This window comes from Corylus avellana, chromosome ca5 (genome assembly GCF_901000735.1).
Source record: "Corylus avellana chromosome ca5, CavTom2PMs-1.0".
Taxonomy (NCBI): domain Eukaryota; kingdom Viridiplantae; phylum Streptophyta; class Magnoliopsida; order Fagales; family Betulaceae; genus Corylus; species Corylus avellana.
Window position 1 is genome coordinate 36,142,674 of NC_081545.1, and position 24,418 is coordinate 36,167,091.

A 24,418-nucleotide genomic window follows, 5' to 3' on the forward strand; every position below is an offset into this window, starting at 1 on the left:
AAACTCGGGACCTTTATCATGGAGGGAGGTTATTATTCTGCAGACGGGTGCCACTCTAACCTGGCAAAGAAAGAAGAAAAGACAGAAGGGCCCATACCATCCTCTCGACACAGCATGATAGGTTTTGCATTCAACTTCCCTCTAGCAATTGGCAAATAGTCTGCGATGTAAAACTAAAGCTGACTACCGTAATGTTTCCTTGACTAAATATATAGCTCTGGTTCTTTTAGCTTCACTTTCTTGACCAGAGGAATAGGAGCAAAGCTCTTCAAGCTGCTTGGAACTGTTTCCCTAACATGTGAGTTTTGAAGCCTAGCCAAAAAGCCTAATGAAAATGTTGTGTTTCAGAAACAATGAACGAAAACGAAGTCGTTATCAGCCATAAACCAAAGTTCTTTGACGTTTACAAGACACAATCAGAACCCAATGTATGACATTTAATGCTTGCAATTTTTAAAGTGACTTGCAAATTCGATATAAATTTAGTAATTAAATTGAGTTATAATTTATTTATATAATCTTATACTTATGTTTTAATACAATTTAAACTCATCACACAATAAAAATAAAATTTTACTAACAATACTTTTATTTATTGCATCTAATGAACGCCATTAAATGAGCAAAACCTATTAGATCCTCTCCATTTCCTAATTCCATGTGGCCAGAGATGGGAATTAAATTTGCCAACACTAACACAAATCTATTTATAATAAAGAAGTTACAAATAGCAAGTCTCTTCTTGTAAATAAAACAATAACAGAACACTAAACTCACCAAGGTGCTAGAATCCATTTATCAGAAGGTCTAAATAAAGTACAACTAGTTGATAAAAAAAAAAAGAGAGAAAAGAAAAGAAAATAAATGGCACAACCTAAAAAGACAGCCACAATGGACCTACAAAGTCCACACAAATTCAGGTGCATCTTTCCTTCGCCCGACCAGGGTTCGATAGAGGTACATCTTATCTACTCTTTCTCCATCCTCAGGCCCAACATCCATCTGATCATGTTCATTTATTATCTCCACATTAAGCCTTGCCATCTTCTTCGCAAGTATCTTGCAGCCTCCAAGGGTAACTTCACAGGACGACATCCAAAGGGATCGCATTGTTTCATACTTTCCCACGTCCGTTAGAAGTGCTGCGTTACCAAAGGGGCAATCCCTGATCTCAAGCTTGCGAAGCTTCTTGCAACCATTCAATACGTAGAGCATTCCCTTGTCACTGTCCCCAGCAAATGCAATCGAAAGCATTTCAAGCTGCTCAGCATACATTCCAATGTAAAGGAAAACCTGGTCAGTTAGAAGTCCCGCCATTGACAATCGCCGGAGCTGCTTGCATGACCGGACAATTGCCCCGAAGCCTTCATCTAATGGCTGCATGGTAATGGCATCGGGTTTTGTAGGATCGAGGATGCACAACCTGAAGCGGATAAAATTCGGACAGTTCTTGGCTACAGTTTCAAGAGCAGCATTCGTCATCTGCTGGCAGAAATACAGCAATGAATGAAGCTTTGGGCAACCACTGGATATAGCAACCAGGCCATTTTCTGTTACGGCAGCATGGCCAACCCCAAAGGGATCAGATGGGAAAACCCTCAATTCCTGCAACTCTTTACAAGTGGAAGCTACAACTTCTAGTCCCTTGTCTCCAATACAATCCAGTATCTGCAAGTAATTATGAGAACTGATGTCAGTCATTGATATAAAAGAAAAGATTAAATTGGACGAGGTTTAAAGATCTTACCCATAGGCGCTGAAGTTTCACACACTGGCGAATCAGCTTTACGAGATCAGAACCATGAATCCCAGCAGCATAGCTCAGGTTCAAGGTGGTCAGGTTCAAGCAAATAGGGTAAATGGATGGCAGGCAACGAGGAGCAACCTCCAAAAACCCTGATAAATTCCTAATTGATTTACAGTTCAGAATGGTAGCCTTCAGTTTATTGTAGGTCTCAGAATCAGGCTCATGGACAAAAGACCCTGTCCCTAAATCCACTAATTGAGGTGCTCGCATCAATATCTTTTGGAGCACCTCAAGAGGCACTGCACGGTTTAACTTCAAGCTCTTGAGATTAGGAGATCTTGCCACAAGTCTCTCAAGAGCTGCTAAATTAATTTCTCCTTTGAGGCATGCAAAATTCAGGGAGGTAAGTGAAGTGCAGCTCTCAGGAAAGTAACTAAGCCAGTGGCCACAAAGATCATCAATTTCATTCTCTTGAAGGTCCAACTCCCTAAGAAACCTGGATAAGAAACAGGACGATATAGGAAGTTAAAAGACAGTACTTTCTCAACCAACTCTCAACATAACCATTTATCTCATGCTCTATGTTATCATCAAGTCTATGTAACCTGCCTCTCATTGTCACCAGATTAGAGACAACAAATTCGGTCTCTCAGGAAAGTGCTGATAAATGAATGGTCCGGAGAAATGTCTCTTGGGATGATTTTTTGGTTTTGAGACTTCCATTGAAATATGTTCTCAAGTCTTGATGATCACACCAAGGGAGAGAAACACAATGATAACATAAAACAAAGATTTGTCTATCAATAATATTCAAGTCAACACTAGATCCAAGCAGAAAATACATGTAATGATGGATAAATTAGAAAGAGACCAGCTCAGTTAACCGTTTCCAGAAAGGACTCCCACCCATATGCATAGAAAAGTCCAAGCCGTTGTTTAATAATATATTACAAAGACGGAACACAGACTTCAATAGCTTTGAGATGAAGGAGACAAAGCTGAAACACCCAGACTTCAAATATCACAAATAACACAGCCAAAACATTCTATAACTCTTCAAACAACCCCTAGCCATATAACATTATCCATCAACTACGTAACAAGGTAACCATAAAAATAAACTCTACAAAACAAGAAACAACGTCCCGGATAACAAAGAAAAGATTCCCGTTCAGTCCAATAATAGGACTTTCAAGGCACAACGGACAAAGTAATATACAAAATCAGTAAGTGTCCTTGTAACTAGAGACAGTCAAAGAATCCCATTTATAACAATTCGAAATCCACACCCAAGTTAAAAAAAAAAAAAAAAAATTAGCAATAAGTAGAAAAAACTAGGCCAAATCACCAAAATAATACGCCAAAGACAACTTCAAAAAACAAAGTAAAATATAAAATCAGCAAGTATCCTTGTAACAAGAGACGGTCAAAGAACCCCATTTATAAAAATTCGAAATTCACATACCCAAGTCAAAAAAGCAAAAATAGAAAAAGCTAAAAGTCAAATCGCCAAAATAATACGCCGAAGAAAACTTGAGAAAACAAAACTTCAATCTTTCTTACCTACAGTTAGCAGCTATCGCTGCAAGGCCATCGGTGGTGAACCCTTCACAGCTAACAAGAACCAAAGACTTAAAATTCACGAAGGACTGCGAAAGAAGCTCGAGGCTCTCATCCGAAACCAGCATCCTCTTCAGCCTAAGCTCCTCCAACCCAATCCGACTCTTCGCAAAGGCTTCGATCCAAGGCTGTACATAGGCCCCCCAATCATGCGGCACCAGGTTGAAGTCAGCGAAATGAGGCTTCCCCTTCAAAGTCAGCGACTTGAGCCCCGGAAACCTCATGATCACTCTCTCGGGACTGATTGCATAGCAGTTTCCTATGAACACTCTCTCTCTACTGAATCTCTCTACTCTGTACCACAATTTGCACACCAGAGACACCGCGTTGCGGTCCCTGTGCGACGTTACGAAATCGAACACGTGCTCTAAAACCTCGTCCGGAAAATAATTCATCCTTGTTTAGCATCCAATCCAAAACCCAGAATTTTCCCGGAAAAAAAAATTACAAGTTTCCAGGAAAATAATAAAACAACTTCCCGGGAAAAAAAAAATGAAGGGATTTAGGTAGATCTTGCTGCAAATGAGCTGAGATCTACATGAAAGAGGCCAGATCTGAAGTGGGTAAAAAGAGAAATCTCTCACATAGCTTAGATCTGCAGAGAGAGAGAGAGAGAGAGAAAGAGAGGATAGGAAAAGAACTCAAATTTTCTCGAGAAAAAAAGTGGGAGAGAAAGGGAAAGAAAATGTTTTCTCAGTGATCATCTTTGAAATCAAATAAGCGATGATTACAGCAACATGAAAAAGAAAGAGAAACCGAAAAAACGTTGTAAAACAGATCAAAATTCAAAGATCTCAGAATCTGAAATTCCCATAAATAGAAATTTGTGATTCTGAAAACCCAGAGATAGAACCCAAACCCTCCTCTTACTCTCCCTCTCCCACTCTCTCTCGCTCCGCACACAGTCCCAAAAACTCACAAAGACCCTCGTGTTAAAGCTTAACTCAGAGTCAGAGGAACCACACAGAAAGCTTGAGCTAACTAACCATGGTTACTGATTTAACCCCGAGTACTTAATCGGGGTTTCCTTGGGGTTCCAGATCCAACGTCCAGTATTGACTCTATGGGAAACTAAGGGGAATCTCGACGGTCGAGTGGGTGAACATGCATGTGTCCTTATCACTGGTTTCGAAGACACCCCTCTCTGCCAAAGTCTTACTAAAGAGGTCAGTAATGGTCTGTCAGATAAATGACACTGGTTTTCAGCTGAAATTACCGAAAGTGCCAACTGAATAAGATTGCCTTATCCCTCTTTCTTCCGACTCTCGCGAGTACAAAAAACTCGCGGCATTTGACTGAGACATTTCCATGTGAGGTATCTAAATGCCCTATGCTGACAGCTGTTTGCCAATAAGAGCGAGTACACCCTATTTATTACTCTCGAGTTAAAACGTTTTTGGTAATAAAACATTGTTTGTCAGATTTTTTTTTTTTTTTCCCCCTTGTGGGATATGTGAATCGTGGCTCTTTTTAATGATTAGAAAATTTTGGGTAAGATAAGTTTTTCTTCCGATTAGCTTGGGAAGAAATTCCCTTCCATCATTTATTAAACTATATATCTTTTTTTTTTTTTTTTTTTTTCTTTTTGTTTTTTTAAGAGGAGTTACCTACACTTCCATCTTACTCTTGCTAGCTCTTTACCACTAAATGTGTTAGTAACACGTCATAAAAAAAAAAAAAAAAAAAAAAAAAGCCACCCATTTTCTGCTTGTTGGTACTCACTACCACCACACAAGAGTAGTAAGAGCGTCACCAGAAAAATAGGTAAATCTTTTATAATAGTTAAATTTAATTATTATTAGCATTTTTTTTTCTTTAGTAAAATAGTTATTTTGTAATTTTTTCTTTTAGTATGAATAGTAAATATGTTGATTAGCCTATTTATTATTTACACTATAAACTTTGTTTGTTATTATTTTTCTCTTTCCTTTATTTCTTTTAGTTCTCCCTTCTCTTTCTTTCACACTCTTTCTCACACAAAATAGTATTTAAAAAAAAAAAATAAAGCATAGAATAGAAAATATATTGGAGTCTGTATAAAAAAAAATGAGTAGCTAAACTAAAAAATTTGTACTTTTTCAATAGGTTATTTTGCCTAAGATGCTCTAAAACCACCAAATTAACACTAAATCTACTAAATTCATGCTAATTGACAACCATATTCGAGATATTCGAGATATTTAGTGGTTACGATTATTATGTCATTAAGTGCATTTTCATAACTTTCGTAACGCCTTTAAATGTTTGGAGGGTGGTCGGTTAGTCAGGCTACACAAATTTGTGTTGAACAAATATAGCAGAATCATGTCGAATGTCATATTAATAAATATTTAAGAGACTGATAGTACAATATCATACTATCATGTGAGAAAGTGTAGAAGATTAAGAGTGGTAATAGTAGGAGTGTCTATACTCTATGACATTTTTTTTATTTTTTGAATATCATTTCTACACAAATTTTTTTTAAAATGTATGGATCAATGTTAATATACAAGATATTGTCCTATAGCTATTAAAGAAAAAAACAAAAAGAGGAGGAGGCAAGGAAAAATGATTTCGACAAAATCTAAGACTGCTTTGAATGCATTCATAAAACCAAGTGTGAGAGTTACGGAATCATAAAGATGTTTTGTGGTACTCCATAAATGATGGATTCAGTATGTTATGGTGCACCGTACGATGCTCCTACAGTCCCACGTAATCGGTTGCATCACTCTCTGCTTTGCTCCTGCTCTCCTAATCAATCATGGCCGTACAGTTGGATGGAACACTTGCCTGATTGGCCAAAGAGGCTCACAGTCTCTGTGATGGGGAGGTTTGGAATAATGCACCAATGATGCTCGAATAGTTCGGTATGTTTATGTATGCTCAATGCTGTAATGGTTAGGATCCGCTTAACAGCTTTATATCCATCGAATCTCATGATGTTGCTTGCGTTTTTCAGATAACTCCAGTTTTGATTGGCTTCATCACTGATAAGTGACGCACATCTTATGCATACATATACACATCAAGAACTTTCACTTGGATTTGATTAGATTCCTAATTAGAATACCTCTCTCTGTCAGATTTCGCCCGTACTTAATTCAACCATAGACGATGCGAAATTCAGAGAACTCAACTTCTTTAAAGCAGATATGCAAGTCTTGCAAATTAGTGTCTGAATTACTAACAATTCAAAACGTCTAAGAGAAGAGAATCGTCTTCTCTCCTCGTTTAAGAAAACTCGAATTGTCTTTCAAATTTATTAGGTAAACAAACAAACGCCAAAATATACTTAACTTCGTGAGGTAGAACCTTTCAAAATCCCCCATTATATGCTATGAAAATTTGTCCTTTTTCTTATAGATAAACATAATGGATTTTGTATTTGAAATGTAACGGAACAACTAAGGTTAGTAATGTCGTTGTTTCCAACAACATTTTCACGAATCATAATAGTTTAAAATGACACGAATCTGGATAAAAATATAAAACTATTATGATTTTTATTTTTATTTTAAATTTCATATGTTGAAAAAATTTGAACTGAAATGGGAAAATACAGGAAGAAGAAAATGAAATCCAAGTTAATTAGTAAAGAATAGCATCATTCTTGAGTAACAAAAACTATTAAAAATGGGTCTTGGGCCTAACTCAACCTAAAAGCTAGCTTAAGAATTGAGGTTTCCCCTCACCTTATAAATGTTCAATCTCCTTAATAACCAGGCAATGTGGGACTTCCAACACGCCCCCTCACGTGTGGCGGGAGGACATCCAAGCCAACACGTGCGATAATGGGTGACGGTGGGCTACAGTCAATTAGCCTAGGCTCTGATCCTATATTAGAAATGGGTCTTGGACCTAACTCAACCTAAAAGCTAGCTAAAGAGTAGAAATTTTTCCTCACCTTATAAATGGTCAATCTCTTTAATACCCAGATAACGCGGGACTTCCAACAAAAACATCATATATTTTTTAAATGCTAAAAAATATTTTAAAAAAATGGTATTAAATTAAAAGAACAAAAAAGTAAGCAAATAACGAAGTGGGGCCTAACAACTTTTGCCCCTGATGTAACTAGTTGCACAAAAATCTCAAATTTCTGAGGCCAGAACGAAACCCTAAAAAGAAAATAATAATAATAATAATATAAAACTTTCAAATCTTTATTTTAGTCGGTTGGTCAACCTCATCTGATCACCTTCATTCACGATTGTCACTTAAATTCTTAAGAATCTATTGATAGAAATTTGGTGCTACCTGCTAGCTATATATATCTACAAGTACTTTCCTGAGATTTTTCTTTTATTATTATTTTTCTGAGTATTAGTGCATAGCCCACAAGGCAAAACGAATCCGGATGGCTAAAGATTATGGGTACTTTTAATCCCAAGTCCTAACACATTTAGTTTTAATTATAATCGCATTTAAGCTGAATTCAAGAGAAGTTTGGCTTGGATTTAATCTCAATTAAAATTTAACTTATTAAAATTAGGATACATGTCACAATCCTAACCAGTCTAATTTTAATTAGAATTGAACCCAAAAGTAAATTACCAACAACATTACCTACATCTACATGCATGTATATATGTATATAATGGACTCGATGTACTTAATTATATTCTCTTTTTCTTTTTCATTTTTTTTTTCTTTTTTTCTATTCATGGGCATTCAATTTTCTCATAAACCTGAATATCATTTGAGAAAATAACAAAAAGATAAAAAGAAAAAGAGAGATGTGGGTTGACAAGTATTGCTGCCGTATAAAATGATTATAGCCAATATATATATACCCATTAGTTTTAGAGTTTATCTTTGGGTTGCGTCATTCCTAATCATGGATCACTTTGACTCAATGTCATACGTTCATTTATCCACCATTTCCTCCAATAATATCTTGAACCAATGGCACCAATTCTCTCAACTTGTTGCTCCATCTCTCTACAGCTTATTTGCCAGTCAAAAATGTCAAATAAACAGTAATTTTGGCACTGTTTTTTTCCGTTGAAATTCATAATTAGTAACATCGTACATCGACAACAATTTGTTTATGGATGATCGATCAGTTCACTTATTTTTATCAAACTAATTAATTGTTTAAATTATTAATTATATAATAAACAACAAAATTATTAGAAAATCCGTCCTGATCCAATAACTTCAAAGTCCTTTGCATGTGCATGATCCATGATCATTGCAGCATAATTAATGTTATTTGTTCTTCGTCCTTTTGAATCAACCCCATGGATGACGCCCAAATTACGCCGTAGATTTAAATAGTTATGTAATTATGGACCAGTGCGCCTTCATATAACTAGCAATTATAGATTTGGATGTACAAATGCTTGCCCCCACCTGCCCTCAACACCCATGAGTAATTATGCTTGTCTCCATCCTTATCTTCAACTTTGTTATTAATTATTACCCTTTTCAATTAAAATTAAAATAAATAGCTGAGATTTTCTCATCCTAAAATAGACACTGTCTCTCTCTCTCTCTCTATATATATATATATATATATATATTTGCCACTAATCTCTAAATCCCGTTTTGTTTGAGCTATGATAAAGCAAGAGCCATTGAAGACTGTGTTTGGCCGCCAGCAGCATTTTTAGATAAAATGACTCTGTTAAAAAAAAAAAAAAAAAAAAAAAGCTTGTGGGGGTGGTCTCCAGACAGAAAGGAGCATCATTCTCTGATCCGGTCTAGGCCAAAATCAGATTAGTCTGATGAGCCAAAAGAAAGAACAAAAGAATTGAAGCATATATATATATATATATATTATATAATGGTGTAGGTTGTAGGCTGGTGGAGAAATGGGCAATAGCTATAGAGATGTTTTGGACATTTCTGAGGTGTGAGGATGAGATGAATAGGGTTTTCTCACCTAGGCGTGTTCTCTGGGATTCCCTTGACTCACTCAACTGACAATGTTAGGCTTATATGAAATATTTTGTCATTTTCTTTACTTCTTCTATCCATCAATTATTCCAAATCAGTGTCCCCACTTTCCTGCTAATTTCTCCACCTATATGCATCAACTTTTTTTTTTTCTTCTTCTTTTCCCTGTGGGGAAGAAAAATTTGGTGCCAAAATAACTAAAAAAGAAAATAAAAGGATTGATTGAGTGGAGCATTAGGATTACCGTTAAATCACCACTTAGTTACTATTTTAAGAAGACTATCTTTCTCATGTGTTAGCTTAAACTTTTTCGTAATACATAAAATATTTAACTGGAATAGACAATGATTTGCAGAGTCGATATTCAAATTTAGAATATTTTGTTTTGATACATGTTAAATCGCCACTTATTTCAAAAGCTTAAGCTGATAAAAATAAACGAATTTATTCATTTAATTACTATTTTAACAACTATAATGATTGAACTCTCACCAAAAGAAGTAAGATTCTCTACTATAGCGGTTACTTTAATTGCAATGTAATTCAAACGATTCATAGAGAGAAGGTTGCAAAATCTACCTATTCGGAACAGCTTTTTAAAGTGCAAGGATCTATCTGTTTAACTCCACTCCAATTGTAAAGATCCAATCCCTGGAAAAAATTAGGAACCAGTCAACCCCGACAGCCATGTTTTGTGGCATTGGCTAAAAGCATAACATTCAATCAACTTCAGTTCAGAAAGTGTAAAACCTCCTCTGGATAAGAGCCTTCTCTACCAAACGTTAATGGCGAAGGCATATATCATCAAAGTTCTTTAAAAAGGGGATAGGGATGTTGAAAGAAATGACATTTTTTTCTTTTCTTTTGGCATAGTTTGTCTTTGTTTTGAGCAGAACCATACAAAAATGTCATCAAGTTTGTGGCCTATACAGAAACCTTTTCCTACATTATCATTTCGAGGAGGAATGCTATATATTTATTTTTTTAATTTTATTATTATGTCATTGAAATGACGTGACCGTGTGAACATGTCAACAAAAAAAAAAAAAAAAAGGTGATAGTGTCTATTTATTCTTATATCGGTTTTATTAAAAGATAAATAAAAATTCAAAGACCGACAAACACAGTCACATAAGTCTAGTATATATGAAAGTGAAATGAAAGATAAATATTTATAATTACTCCCACTTCGGCTAAGCTTTTTGCAAGCTTAATAACATTTTATGCTAACCAATTACTTGGTAAATTTCAAGGGATGTTCACAAGAGTGGAAGCTTTAAATTTTTAATGGAGATAAGCTTTGTGTTTGGCCTCGAACTGTCCGAAAATGGAAACAAGTTTGTGGATTCCCATGTCCTTTGAGAAACCTTTACAATACAAAACTCAATAATTTACTTACTTAGGTTTTGCCATCTATGAGAATGTAATAAACTATGCTTGGTTTGTCAATGTTTTTTATTGAAAAAGTGTTTGGATATAATATAAATATAAAAATAATTTGGAGTGTTTTGTATTTTTGGTTGTTTGTTAATATTTCTATCTTAAAAAGAGAAAAAAAAAATGTTATCAAACAAAGCCACGTAATACATAAATAAAAGCTCTTGGTGAGGCAATCACTGATATTTATTTTATGTATTAAATATAAGTGTTAAGAATATTACAGCTTTTATTTCAAAAAATTTATAAATTGACGTGACAACTTATATAATACTTATCACATCCATCATTAGATAAACGAGTCAAACATTTTTTTTCTTTAAATAGAGTTAAAGAAACACGGAATGCTTACCCTATGTAAGTTAAGTTTTCATAGACCTGCCCTTTTCTACAATGGCGGCAATCTATTGTAGACTAAACCATCCCCCACCTAATTCTGCCAATCTGCAAGATTTTCTTTGACCTTTTAATGCTCATTTTTCAAAAGACATAATTGTTTTAAAAAAATTACATCAGAGGAATTTCTTTTTCTTTTAATTGGGAAATATTTTCTTCATTTTCTTCACCATCTCTCTCTAAACTAGCAAACTTATATTGTTTGTAAAATTGTCTAACCTACGTGGACCGTTCCAAGAGGAGCATCCATAGGCATGTGATGGTGGGGTAGTCTTTTATGACTTGTTTTTCTTTGGTAGCAGATATATGAATCCGTATTATTCAATGCCACAACGTGGTTCACAACTCATGGGAGCTGTAGATGAGCCATGCCGATAGAGCCGTTTTACCACCTTTCAACCGGAATCAGCATCGGCCTGGCTGGGTCTAAATGCCCTATTGGACCCCAATTGAGGGGGGTCCAATAGGGCAAACTTCAAACTGCTCAGAACATCTACACCCCCCGACTCCTGACTCCTATCTCTCATTCTTTGCTTGAATTCCATTTTAGGTATTGAAGCGTTGATGGCTAATAGGCCAAGGCTCGGCTTATAGCAATTAGCTGAGGTGGGATTTGTTGGGGGCCATACATTCCTTGTGTTGAACAACTTAATAGTATTTAGCAAGAATGTAGCTATTAATTTATTTAAATACGCATTACATGTGAATAAGAATGCTTTGGATTAAAATAAGGGTGTGGAAAGTGTTTCTAGGCTGGCAAATTTTGTTGGTATTAGGCTAACACCCCCACAATCAACAACAAAATACGTAATAAGCAATGACGTTGCTATAAGCATGACAAAAATGATCCAATAAGAGGATCCTAATTCGCATTCGAAAGAGAGTGGTTAGCTCAAAAGAGTGGAAACCAAATATATAATTATGGCTCCACTTGCATATAATTACAAGGAGAAGAACATAATTGAAAGTGAGAGGCAGAAGAAAAGAAATTCTTTAAACAAAGGTCATCATCATCTCCATCTTCATCTGCCCCTTCAATCATTAACTAGAATCAAGACCATGTGAAGTGCCTCAAGTTTTGAAAAATATGAAAGATTATCTATCTAACCACCATAAGCAACTTTTTGATTATAAGTCCAAAACGACTCCCAATTATCAGTAATTAACAATTTCAATTTTCATGAATTGGACTTTTGGGGCGATCAATAAATTATTAATTATAGCTTCAAATTGTGTCATGTTGTTGTGTACATAAGATACAAGTTGAGGTGTTAAGCATTCTCAATTGCTGATGCGACACATCTCCCATCGCGTCCTGTGTGTACGCTACATTAGACATAAACCTAAACTTATCAATTATAAAGAAAAACAAAAAAATAAAATAAAATAAAATAAAATTTAGTCCCTTTGGGTTTTCTTGCAATTTCAATTTCAACAATTAGGTTCTCGGTCTTTGTTTTTTTTTTTTTTGTCTGATTTGAAATTAGATGGGTACACCCAAATATTGAGCAGCATGCGGCAGGGCATCATAACGCATGGAGCGAGGTGCACCGTGGTCCTTTGCTATGAGGCCTATGATTGATGATCAAAGTCATGGAAGTTGGAAGAGAGGGAGACGAACCATAAGAGGATGTGCCCAAAATTTGGTCCCAAAATTACTGGTAGTCCTAATCCAAAGTCACCAAAGGACAATCGGCCGTGGTCTGCAAAGAAGAAGGCCAGGAGAAAGGAAAACGAGAGGTGGTGCGAAGGAGGAGGCCAAAGGACCACTAAGTGGTCTCTTGATGTCATCTTCTCTTTGTTTCTTTGAAAAAGTAGGATGAGCAAAAGGCAATCCCCACAATAGGAAAATCCATGGTGCTCATGTCAGCTGGTCCAGCCTCAGAATTGGGACTGTACATGATTAGAAATCAACCCAACACATTACACATGTTACATTGTATGCATGTATGTTATATATGTATGTATGAATGCATGTATCTCCTTTTGTTTTTTAATGAAGTTTCGACCATGATAGTGCTCTAGCACTGAATTGGTTGAGACTTGAGAGATGAAAAAAAGTACCTTCATAGGGTTTAAATTTTGGGACTGTGAGAGGCCACAGTTGGGGAGAAATTTGGAGAAGAAAGATCGAACATCAAGTGGGGAACAATAGAACATCATGTCAGCTGTTTCAGATCTTTGTCGACGTCAACGATGTGATGGGTCCTTATGGGTCCAATGGTTTGTAAAGTTAACAAACCTTGGGCCTCCTCTGACATCTTGGATGTTTCTAGGTCTCGGTAGCTGTAGTGGGCTCCAAATGAGTTTGCACCACCAACTAGGACTAGGCCCAATTCAGAAAAATGAAATTATCTGAGAGCAAATATTGATTTCGTGTTTTCGGCCCCAATTTGTAATATAGTGTTTATTACAAATTCTTCAAAAAAAAAAAAAAAAAAAAAAAAATTGATGCAGGATTATAGTAAAAGTTAGTTACTCAACCATTTTCTTTTATTAAAATCCAAACAATGACCTCAGCAAGCCATGCAAAAAGCGAAATCTGATAAATCATTTAACAGTATTGAGCTCGTATGAATAACTTACTTTTATTTTTAGCGTTTTATACACATTCACATAAGGCTTCTTGGGATTTATCTGATGATAATGGTATTTACATAATTCTGTGTAATATTGTTTTATGTTCATTGATAACAAAAGAAGCTAAAACACTAAAGCATTTTTTAAAGTTCTTGTGACGGTGGATCACCCAACATAATTGCATTTATCTCCTAATAATCGCATAATACACTTGCAATAGTCACTATTGAGAATCATAGATAATTGATCGTGACTGGATAAATTGATATAGGCATAAGCACTAACATGCTCTCAGACAGGGCCCTTCATCTCAATCATACTGCTAATAAGTGATTATCACTGCCCTTAAGAACATGGCATGTTTTAAGCTGGAGCATTCTAACAAAGAAACAGTAAAATATAGTTAGTACCAGGTTACATTGATCCCAACATTTTTAGCATTTGCAAATACTTGTCATAGGTCACATGCAAAACAGAACTGACAATCCAAAGGCCCCCCTTCACCTTGGGTGGGGAAATGTATTTCTTCTGTTAGGTATACAAAACTCACCCTTGTCTGACTTATGGGAGGGAGGAGCATTGGCATATTGGGAAATGTTGGGAGGAGCAGGAAATGCATTAGATTAAATAACTTCTCGATTAGGTGCTTCATTTTCACGAGTTTTTTTGCAGTTGAATATCAAAATCCAAGGAATCTGACTAGGCACATAAAAAATCTTCAATTAACAAGAATTACTACCATACTTATGAAACATGGTCTTGAGTTTCTGACATATGACTAAACAATGGCACCATAATCCCCATTCTAGAGTACCAAAGGGTGGCATAAAGGGGGGTTTGAAATGATTGGTTGGAAACAAGGAAATCAACGGTCAAGGCGTGTGAATATTGAAGCACTCAATGTCTTTAAAGCAAAGAACCCAAATATATATATATATTTTCTCGAGGAGGTCATCATACAAATCTCCGGTTACTGACAATTTAGCCATGGAGTATCAACGCAATTTCAACTACCAACACCAGAGAGCATAGCAACGTCTAATGTTGGTTGGGCTCTATCAAGCATGTAGAATTTCTTTTTCTTTTCTCCAGTAATGATATCTAATCCAAAGACAGCAACCCATTTTCTGTTTTTGTAGCTAATCCTAAACTACTATCCGGAGTTACAAATATCTCATAACACAAAAAATATCATTATCAATATCAACATCCAACAGAACTTGGACCTAGTAACATAAGTGCTACACCAGGTGTTTAAGTCCAAAAAGTTAATACCATAAGCAACTAATTTTTCCACTTTCTACCAAAAACATGGGAAAGTCGCAGTAGTTTTGCAAGAATAAACTCCCAGTGAGAGCTCAATCATGTACAGAAATACTGGCTAATTACTAGCTCTGTCTTGCAACTTCTGTACAAACTAGATCAGTTTCTCAACAAAAACCCATTTTCTCTTTGTGGTAAGCAACAACCACAAGTCTCTACTGTCCTGACATCCTACAATAAATAAGTGATTGCACTTTTCCCCGAAAAAAAAGAAGTGATCGCACTGCCAACAAACATTGGACCTTCGAGAATTTGATGAGTCAAAGAAGAAGAAACAGTAGTTCGTTGTTGATATGATCTAGCAACAGAAAGCACAATAGCACATTAAACTCCAATTTCACAATCCTATGAAGTTAAATAAGCAAGATGCACTCATTGACAAATTGGAGCAAATCTAGCTTCTAGGAATCATGCCAAGGTAACAACTCCGGGTCAGGTAATAGAAAGTTATGATTTTTCGTCCGATCAAGGTGGGCATAATAAAATGACAATATGAATCCAACCAACACTATATATTCCTCTCTTGGGATGAGACCTCTACTTTCCATGTGAAGATGTCATCACAAAGTTAGGAAATACATTCGTATATATGCTCAGGGCCCAAATGAACAGGGATTCCTTCCTTAAACAAGGTATTTAATGTGTGAAGTTAGGATGCTCTTGCCCTCAGTGTTAGTCCTCAACTACCTGGAGCATTAGGCTTTACTCTAGATATGCTTCGATTGCCCGAAGAAGCTTCATTATCACCTAATATTTGAAGTTTTTGGCTATAAATTCTATGTTTTAACACTGAAAATTTTAATTGCTCGGCACAATTATTTTATGGTACTACTCCATTACCAGCCCAGATCACTAGCATAGTAGCTTCTGCCTCCACATTTTTCACAGAAGCAATCCAGACGTTATTGGTGTTAAATCCAGATATGATTTAACCATGCCATTCCCGACACTCTCTTCAGCTATTGATTGGCAAAGAATCCAATCACTACGGAAGAAGCAAGCACACAGACGCAATTCCAGATCAAGTGAATAACCAAAGCACAAACATAGTATGAAAATATGCAAAAAAAATTCAAATGCTAGAGGTAAATTCGGGATCATCGATTTCTAGAAAGAAACGAAAACCATTGCCACATTTAGCCTTGGTTACAACATAAACTCAACAGTCCAACCCTCACATTTTAGCTAAATTTTTTTCACTAACCTTCCTTTCCTCAAGCTTACGCATCGCTGTCGTCGCTATCATCGTCATTGTTGGCGAGATCGTTAGCAATGTAAACCCCAGGCTGAACCGTCCGCCTCCGAGTCCTTGACGGTAGAATGTTATCCAAATCGACCTCCGCTAGTGGATCGTCTGATAAATCGCTTTCACCGCCTGATACATCACTACCGTTATCGCTATCATCGTCATCTTCTTCTTCTGCTATTAATTTGCCTTTGCCCTTCACATCCTTCACAATCCCCTTTCCCTTTCGGTCCGCCTCAGCTTCCCCGTTACCATTCTCACCATCTTCGTCTTCGTCTTCGTCTTCATCTTCATAGTCCTCCTCGTCCTCGTCCTCCTCGTCCTCGGCTTCGGCGAGCGAATCGGCCTCGAATTTACCGTCTTTCTCTTCGGCTACTGAAGAATTGTGTTCGGAAGCGTCTAGACTTTGTTTTTTCTCTTGGGAAACCAAGGAATCGTTGTTGGCGTCGTCGAGAGCTTCTAGTTTCTGAGCTTTCTTAGGGTTGTCTTCATTGTCTTCGCGACAGAGATCGGGTTTGCGCTTCGAGTGCAATGTGGTTTCTTCTTGGTGCTGGGTTTCCGCCATGAGTTTGCGCCTCACAACTTTCGTTCTCAGGGTTCGATTCGGGCTCTCCAATCGGGCGGGTTAGGGTTTAGGGTATGTTTTTGGTGGACGAGCAGAATATCGGTTATTTAGAAAAAGAATTTTGAATAGTGCTACAATAAGTAATCTTTTGTTTCCTAACCACCCGTTAACCACTAACCGCACTAACTGTTTTAGATTTTTGTCCACGTCAACAATGTGGCTTTTGTGTTTAAATGTTTTAGATATTTATAAAAATTTATAAATGATATCGTATTTAGTATAATATTATTGTATTATCATAGAAACAACATGGTTTTGATTTTTTTTTTCTTTTAAAAAGCAGTTATTATAATTACTAACCGCCTAGGCGGTTATGGTTAGAAGTTTTAGCCAATAATGGCAACCGCATTTTTACCCATCATTTTTTTTTTGTGTTCTTCTATATGTAATATATAGCTTTTAAAATAAATATTATTATTAAATTTTCATCTAAATTTTATTAAGCGATAATTATCAATAAATATTTTTAATGAAATAATTACAAATTTATAACATTAATCTTTATGGTTTTCACAATGACTTATTTTTATTTAGATGAATAAAATAAATCATTTTAAATATCAATTATCACGTAACAAGTATCAACTATTACACTACTGGTATGAATTTTATTTGAGTCGGTCCATTGGATAATATCACAAATCAAGGTATTCGCCAATTCGAATTGACCTATTATTGATTATGGTCGATATTTTAACAATCCAAACAATGTTATTGATCATAAAACTCCATTAAACAAGCTACACCGATTGGTGGATGGATGGAAATCAACTTGCAAGTTTGTTGGGCAATTAGATAAGAGTAAGAGTAATGCTACTTGTACAAAGAACTATCACATTAACCAAAAAATAAAAAAAATCATAAATTCGCTTATTGTTGGTGTCCCATCAACCACCATCGGGAAGGAGAAAGATCTCTTCATTTAATTTGAAATGGAGAAGAGTATATTTCTTATCCAAGAAAATTATAAATGGTCTCGACTACCAAATTTCTCTTGATGTAAAAGTTTGGTGGGACCGTGGGTGACTGACCATCCCCGTGGTTAGCCATCTTGAATATATATATATATATATTAGTTTTGGACTTGCTTGGTAACATTACTCTTCAAAAATGAACAAAACAAAATAAAAATAAAAAATAAAAATTCACTTAACTCTTATAGATTTTCACGCATTTTGAAACTATTTTTCTAAAGTTCAAAAATTCTTAATTTAGAGTATCGAACTTTTAATTTTTTGCGATGTCCTTATCAATTTGCAAAAAAAACTACACCTTAATCTTTGCAAAATTTTTTTAAAAATATGGGTAGTTTCAAAATTTTAAAAATATATAACGAAAAATCCTAACGGATATGAAACATTACAAAAAATTGAAATTTCAACACCCTAAATTAAAAAATTTTGAACTCCAAAAGGTAATTTCAAAATGCTTAAAAAATACATGTGAAACTTAAAAAAAAAAAGAAAAAAGAAAAAAAAAAAGGACTTCTTCAAAATATCCGGCGGAAAGTCCCGCTAAATTCCGCGAGGTCGGGCCCGGCCATGGGTCCTAAACTCCTACTCCAAGGAGGTAGACATCAAACTGATCATAGTCGTAACAGAAGATAACGTCAATCAAACACAAATCCCCTCGCTCTTCCTCTCTCACCCTCCGGGAGAGTTGGGCTCTCTGAACCTGAATGCGCTGACCCGTTTGGGTTTTCGTAGAGAAGACAATCGAGGTTGGTTCAAAATGATTGCGATTCCCTACTTAACCTTGTTAACCACCTACTTCAGCTACGGTTTGCTCTTTGTTTTCGGCCACATCAGAGATCTCTTCCGGAATATAACCGGCTGGTTCAGCTCTAACAACCTTCAGGTGCGCCTATTATTTTCTTCAATAGCCGGCTCGTTGTGATTATGTTATTTATATTACTTTTTTGAAGCAGGGTTATGCTCCAATTTGCTTAGGACAAGAGGATTTCTATCTACGCCGGTTATATTTTCGAATTCAGGTATTTTTAGTGTCTTTCTTATGCAATTGGTGATTTATGCAATGCTCTGTCCTCCATAGACTAAATATCTCTGGTTTTTGGTACACACTTTTATGGGATTCTAAGTATAAATTCTCATATTCACAGTGATATTGACTTACGTGCATGAGTGTTAAATTCCCACTTGTTTTAAAATCGTAAGCCGTTAGGAATTGATGAATTCAATCATTTAATTAATAATCAAATACTCTATCTCACATGTTGTTGAACATTTAATTGAAGTGAGAGGTGTATGATAGAAATAAAATTTGAACTCAGAACCTTTACTTTGATGGGAAATGAAAATTTTAACCATTTAATTGATTTTCTAACAGGTCTTTGGTATGTTAGTTTGATGCACTTTGTTGGACAGATAAACATGTAGGTAGTCTATAAGTAAGCCTTGATATAACACAATGAAACACCACCTTAATCCAAAAACTTAACTTATGGTTTGGGTGGAACAATGTTTATGTTAACAACTTTCTTTTGTTGTGATTAGTCATGGGATTCGATCATAAGTGAAACTTTAAAATCTTCCTCCTTGCAGGACTGTTTCGCGCGACCGATATCAAGTGCTCCTGGTGCTTGGTTTGATGTGATTGAACGTTACTCCAATGACAATAACAAGACCCTAAAGTAAGTTCTCCCTTTTGAATTAAAGGCTTGAAGCCTTATTTTATTGCGAGTAAATAGTTTTTTTGTAGTTCAGAAATATATAGAGAGAGCTTTTGGTCATTTTGTTTTGATAAAGCCGTTGCATCGAAGATCTCAGTAGCTGATTTCTCCTGATGCAGACGAACCACAAAGATAAGTAGATGCCTTAACTTGGGATCATACAGCTACCTTGGCTTTTCTGCATCGGATGAATACTGCACACCACGGGTAGTTGAGTCATTGAAGAAATATTCGCCAAGCACCTGTAGTAGCCGGGTAGATGGAGGTGGGTGATTATCTTAGAAGATTCTGTTTGTCCTTTTTCCTTTTTGGGTACTTGTCCATGAGCATGTTCTCTAATGCGGTTTTGCCATTAGGCACTACTGTATTGCATAATCAATTGGAGGAGTATGTTGCAAACTTTGTTGGAAAACCAGCTGCAATAGTTTTTGGCATGGGGTTTGTAACAAACTCTGCTATCATTCCAGCTTTGATTGGGAAGGTATGTGCAGTTAATCAATAAGAGAACTTTGTAAATATTTTATTTTTATTTTTCTTGCAGGTGATTTTGAACTGGTTACAATTTTCATTTACAGGGAGGTTTGATCATCAGTGATTCTTTGAACCATAGCTCCATCATCAATGGTGCACGAGGATCTGGAGCTACAGTTCGTGTTTTCCAGCACAATTGTAAGTATATATATTGTATGGTGTGGGATTTATGAATGACTAAGGTGTGAGTTGTCACTTCCAGATAATAGCATTTCAAATGGTGGCAATATCAGCTTTATCCACAAAGAAAAGTAGGAGCGATAAGATAGCTTGATATTTGATTGCAAAAGGATGAATTTAGAATGCAATGTAACTGACTCTTAATGTCAGTAGTATATTTGTGTCTTAATTCACCCCCAAAGCGCAGACACACCATTCAGCTACTGGGTTACTAGGTCTCTGACTTATATGTATATTATATATTATCAGTGGTGCTTCTTTTAGATGCAAATTATACTCCCAGAAAATGCAGGTTGGACTGTTGGAGCATTTTAACTCATGTTTCTCCTTCACCAACTTGCTTGCAGCTCCTTCTCACTTGGAGGAAGTTTTGAGAGAGCAAATTGCCGACGGACAGCCACGGACTCATAGACCTTGGAAGAAGATAATTGTCATTGTTGAGGGGATCTACAGTATGGAAGGGGAGCTGTGCAAACTTCCTGAGATTATAACAATCTGCAAAAAATACAAGGTTGTGCAAGATGTTAGTTTTAATATATATACTTAACGTTTATTGATTCTTAAGTATTCATAATGACGTTAGTTTTATTTTTTTTTTTGTCATTCTTATAGTCTTTCTACTGCATCATAGGCCTATGCATATTTGGATGAGGCCCACAGCATTGGAGCAGTAGGGAAAACAGGAAGAGGTGTTTGTGAGCTATTGGGTGTGGAACCTGCTGATGTAGATATAATGATGGGCACTTTTACCAAATCATTTGGATCATGTGGTGGCTACATTGCAGGATCCAAGGTTGCTTTGCACCATTTTCAAATATATGTCTAAATTTGGTGAACAGAGTGGGTCACAATGTTGATGGTTCATTTTTACTGTCATTTGCAGATGGTTCATTTTTGTCCCTAGCCTCCTTATTGATTTATATAAATCTAGGTCAGCTGATGAGTTGAGAGCCTTGGTACTCATATTATATATGGGACTTCTACTAAAAGTGTAGTGGATCTTGATGATCTTTTTACCAATATGGCTGGCTGGCACTTTTTGGATGATAAAGATACTTGTTTGGGTGTTTCAATTTTTGCATGAGGAACCCCTGTATGATATGATGTATGTATAAGTGACAACAAATTCAATGAGCATTGTCAAGCATAATGAAGGTCGAGTAGTTGTGGTCCTCGTGGAGTTTTGTTTGTGTTCTTGATCATAAATTCTACTAAAATTCTGAGATTGCTCTCTAGGTACTCTGTTATTATATTTATACTATGGTTTAGCTTTTCTTGAGTTGTAGAGCAGGCTTCAAGGGATAAGCGGTTGTTATGTTTAATGGCATTCAAAATTTTGGTGTTTAAATATCGACTCTATCTAATTGTTTTCCTTTGGAAGTGTCAATATATAGTTGCATTAGGCAAAATTTTGAAATCTGAGTTGCATTTGATGTTGTTGAAACTTATATTTTCTTCAGGAGCTTATTCAATACTTGAAATACACTTGCCCTGCTCATCTTTACGCAACCTCAATGTCACCACCGGCTGCAGAACAAATTATATCTGCCATAAAGGTTCTTCTTGGAGAGGATGGGACTAGTAGAGGTTAGAATAGAGCTCTTTCTTGTTAAACTTTGTTTTAACTTTTACTGCGTGTACTCTCCCTTAAGTTCCCAAAGCCTACTCTTGGCTACAATTTAATGAGCTCTTGTTTCCTTGCAGGTGCCAAAAAACTTGCTCAGATACGGGAGAATAGCAACTTTTTCAGGTCAGAACTGCTGAAAATGGGTTTTGAGGTTCTTGGGGATTATGACTCTCCAATAATGCCAATTATGCTTTACAACCCAGCGAAAATTCCCGCCTTCTCACGAGAGTGCCTCAAGCAGAATGTGAGTTCATCCATCCATCCATCCAGGATATGCTTCACGATTACCGTTTTTTTATTATCAATTTAAGCAATGAATATAAATATTAAATGATGCTGTTGCAGGTGGCTGTAGTGATGGTGTCATTTCCAGCAACCCCACTACTCTTGGCAAGGGTTCGTATATGCATATCTGCTTCCCATACTAAGGAAGACCTGGTTAAAGCCTTGGAGGTAAATTCTTATATAAGGTTTTCCTTTAAGGTTATTTCAGTGTTTATTCTTGTCAATTTCTCATTTCCTAGGTGTGTCATTTTCATACATATAAGATAGTTGCAAATGCATCTTTTCCATTTGAGAGAGACAAGAGAGCAGTTACAAGGATATGTGGCATAAGCCTCGTCATATTTCTTTATTGGAAGCTCCTAATACATTGGACAAATTCTATTGTTTAAGAGATTGACTATGAACTTTCCTGGAAAGCTAAGAAAGTTTCTAGAAATGCTAACTTTAGAGCACATTGTTTGACTAAATTGACCGTTTCTCACCTAATGTTTGGAAGCATTTTCATAAGATCAACTATTCTCTCTTCCATTCGGATCAAGAGTGGAAAAGATTCTCTCTTGTAACCTTTTCCCTCTTTCAATTTGAAAACAAAAAAAAACAAAAAATACAAAAATCAGCTAAACCTTATTTAGCCACTCTGGGAGCAACTATTCATGGCCATTATGGAGAAACCTTTTACGAATGAGATACATTAGTTACATTTATATATGAAAAATCTAGATCTGAAGATATAATGCAAGGTCTTCCAAAAGTGTGGTGATGTTTTTGTATTTTTGTCTATTAACGTTTTTGTTGAGACTGTTTTCTTTTCCAGGTTATCAGTCAGGTTGGTGATCTGGTGGGTATAAAATACTTCCCTGCCGAACCAGGGAACCAGCAGCAAGAGGAGAAGATGCTGAAGCTGGACTGACAGAAATCTTTTAGCTTCGATTGTCAGTTAGAAGTAGCAAGGATAAAGGTTGGGGAAACTTGACTATGAAAAATGATGTTGTTGCTTGGTATATATTTTAGTTTTCTTTCAATCTAACTTCTGGCATCGCCTGGGCACTGTGTAATTTGTTGCATTCGCTGTCATATATGACTGCACGCCAAGAGATCCTCTTTGTTCATATTTACAAGAGTAAATTGAGCCTCATGTCCTGGCAGGGCTTTTTATATATATATATATCTTTCTGTTTAAATTATGGAAAAAAGTTCATAATGTCTCTCAATACTATTGATTTGGTACCATGATGTCTCTATTTTTTACTATGTCACGCTGATACGCTGTGAGCTTCTCTAAGCCTTCTCTCTAATTTGGTTATGAGCTGGTTCCTAGACATTTCCTTAATTCCCTTCCAATTGCTCTGTGTTGAACATATTTCCTGTCGTGCTTTTAATGAATACACACTTTTTTTTTTTTTTTCTTTTTTCTTTTTTTTAAAAAAAGAACAATGTTTGGAGTAATACCATTTTTACTATACTTTTCTTATAGGTTGTTGTAACAATTTATAATTAGTAAAATAATTAAGAGTCTACGGTCAAGATTTAATGTTATTGAATCTAAGGGTGTAAATGATGCTACATCATTTAAATTTTTTGAATGACATGCTAGCATATTTATCACATGACTCATCTCCATTTCACTTAGAATTGAGTCAACCACGGCAAGTTAATTTTTTACTTAATCATTTAATTAAGTATTAAAAGTCAAACTTACCTTATCACCCCACTCTTCTTAAAGGATTGACATTCCTTCTCCTTATTAGGCAGTCTGAATTTCTATAAAATTTCTAAAAGAAAGGTGTTGTGGCCCTTGTGGCCTGTGGGATCCGCTTATCCCACCAGGTGGGCCACGCATTTTGGACTATTCACGTGAATCTTGCAACACCCTTTCTTAAGCAACAAAAATAAATAAATAATAACGCGCAAAAATTTGAACAACCCAGTAACGAGGAACCTTCGTCCTTTCTTAATTAGAGAGACAAACAAATGGAGACATCGTATGCATTCTTTATGAGAAGAGTCATTCTCCAACATCCATCGCAGAAAACAAAATAAAGAGACTGTGTACCAGGGCGTAAATTAAATTTGTCCAATATATATATATATATATATGATGATTGAAGATTTTCCGTAAGATGGTATTTATTAATTCTATGTGCTAAGTAGGTTACTGGACTTCAGTCTTCAGATTGTTAATTTGAACAATAATTAAAGGAATGAATTAGCTTAAATTCCTGTAATAATTAGTAATTTAATATAAT

General features: G+C 35.8%; 3 protein-coding genes across 4 annotated transcripts; 1 reads left to right on the plus strand and 2 right to left on the minus strand.

The window, feature by feature from the left end:
* Positions 1-677: 677 nt before the first annotated feature.
* On the minus strand, positions 678-4,270 carry LOC132180787 (protein AUXIN SIGNALING F-BOX 2-like). Its single transcript, XM_059593732.1, has 3 exons — positions 3,311-4,270; positions 1,748-2,243; positions 678-1,668 (listed from the first exon to the last, which is right to left on the minus strand). The coding sequence occupies exons 1-3, from the start codon at positions 3,760-3,762 to the stop codon at positions 898-900; spliced, it is 1,719 nt and encodes a 572-aa protein (XP_059449715.1). The 5' UTR covers positions 3,763-4,270; the 3' UTR covers positions 678-897.
* Positions 4,271-16,019: 11,749 nt separating this feature from the next.
* LOC132182515 (uncharacterized) lies at positions 16,020-16,899 on the minus strand. The gene has a single exon (XM_059595782.1). It carries the CDS (start codon positions 16,798-16,800, stop codon positions 16,210-16,212), a length of 591 nt encoding a protein of 196 aa, XP_059451765.1. The 5' UTR covers positions 16,801-16,899; the 3' UTR covers positions 16,020-16,209.
* A 1,507-nt stretch (positions 16,900-18,406) lies between these two features.
* On the plus strand, positions 18,407-23,356 carry LOC132180309 (long chain base biosynthesis protein 2a-like). Of its 2 annotated transcripts, XM_059593090.1 has the most exons (12): positions 18,408-18,717; positions 18,788-18,853; positions 19,422-19,510; positions 19,669-19,814; positions 19,906-20,030; positions 20,125-20,218; positions 20,608-20,771; positions 20,892-21,053; positions 21,721-21,847; positions 21,965-22,131; positions 22,233-22,340; positions 22,987-23,356. In XM_059593090.1, the coding sequence occupies exons 1-12, from the start codon at positions 18,592-18,594 to the stop codon at positions 23,080-23,082; spliced, it is 1,470 nt and encodes a 489-aa protein (XP_059449073.1). In that variant the 5' UTR covers positions 18,408-18,591; the 3' UTR covers positions 23,083-23,356. The 2 variants fall into 2 exon arrangements, with proteins under 2 accessions (XP_059449074.1, XP_059449073.1); XM_059593091.1 differs by lacking the exon at positions 20,892-21,053 and having other exon boundaries at positions 18,407-18,717.
* Positions 23,357-24,418: the final 1,062 nt, after the last annotated feature.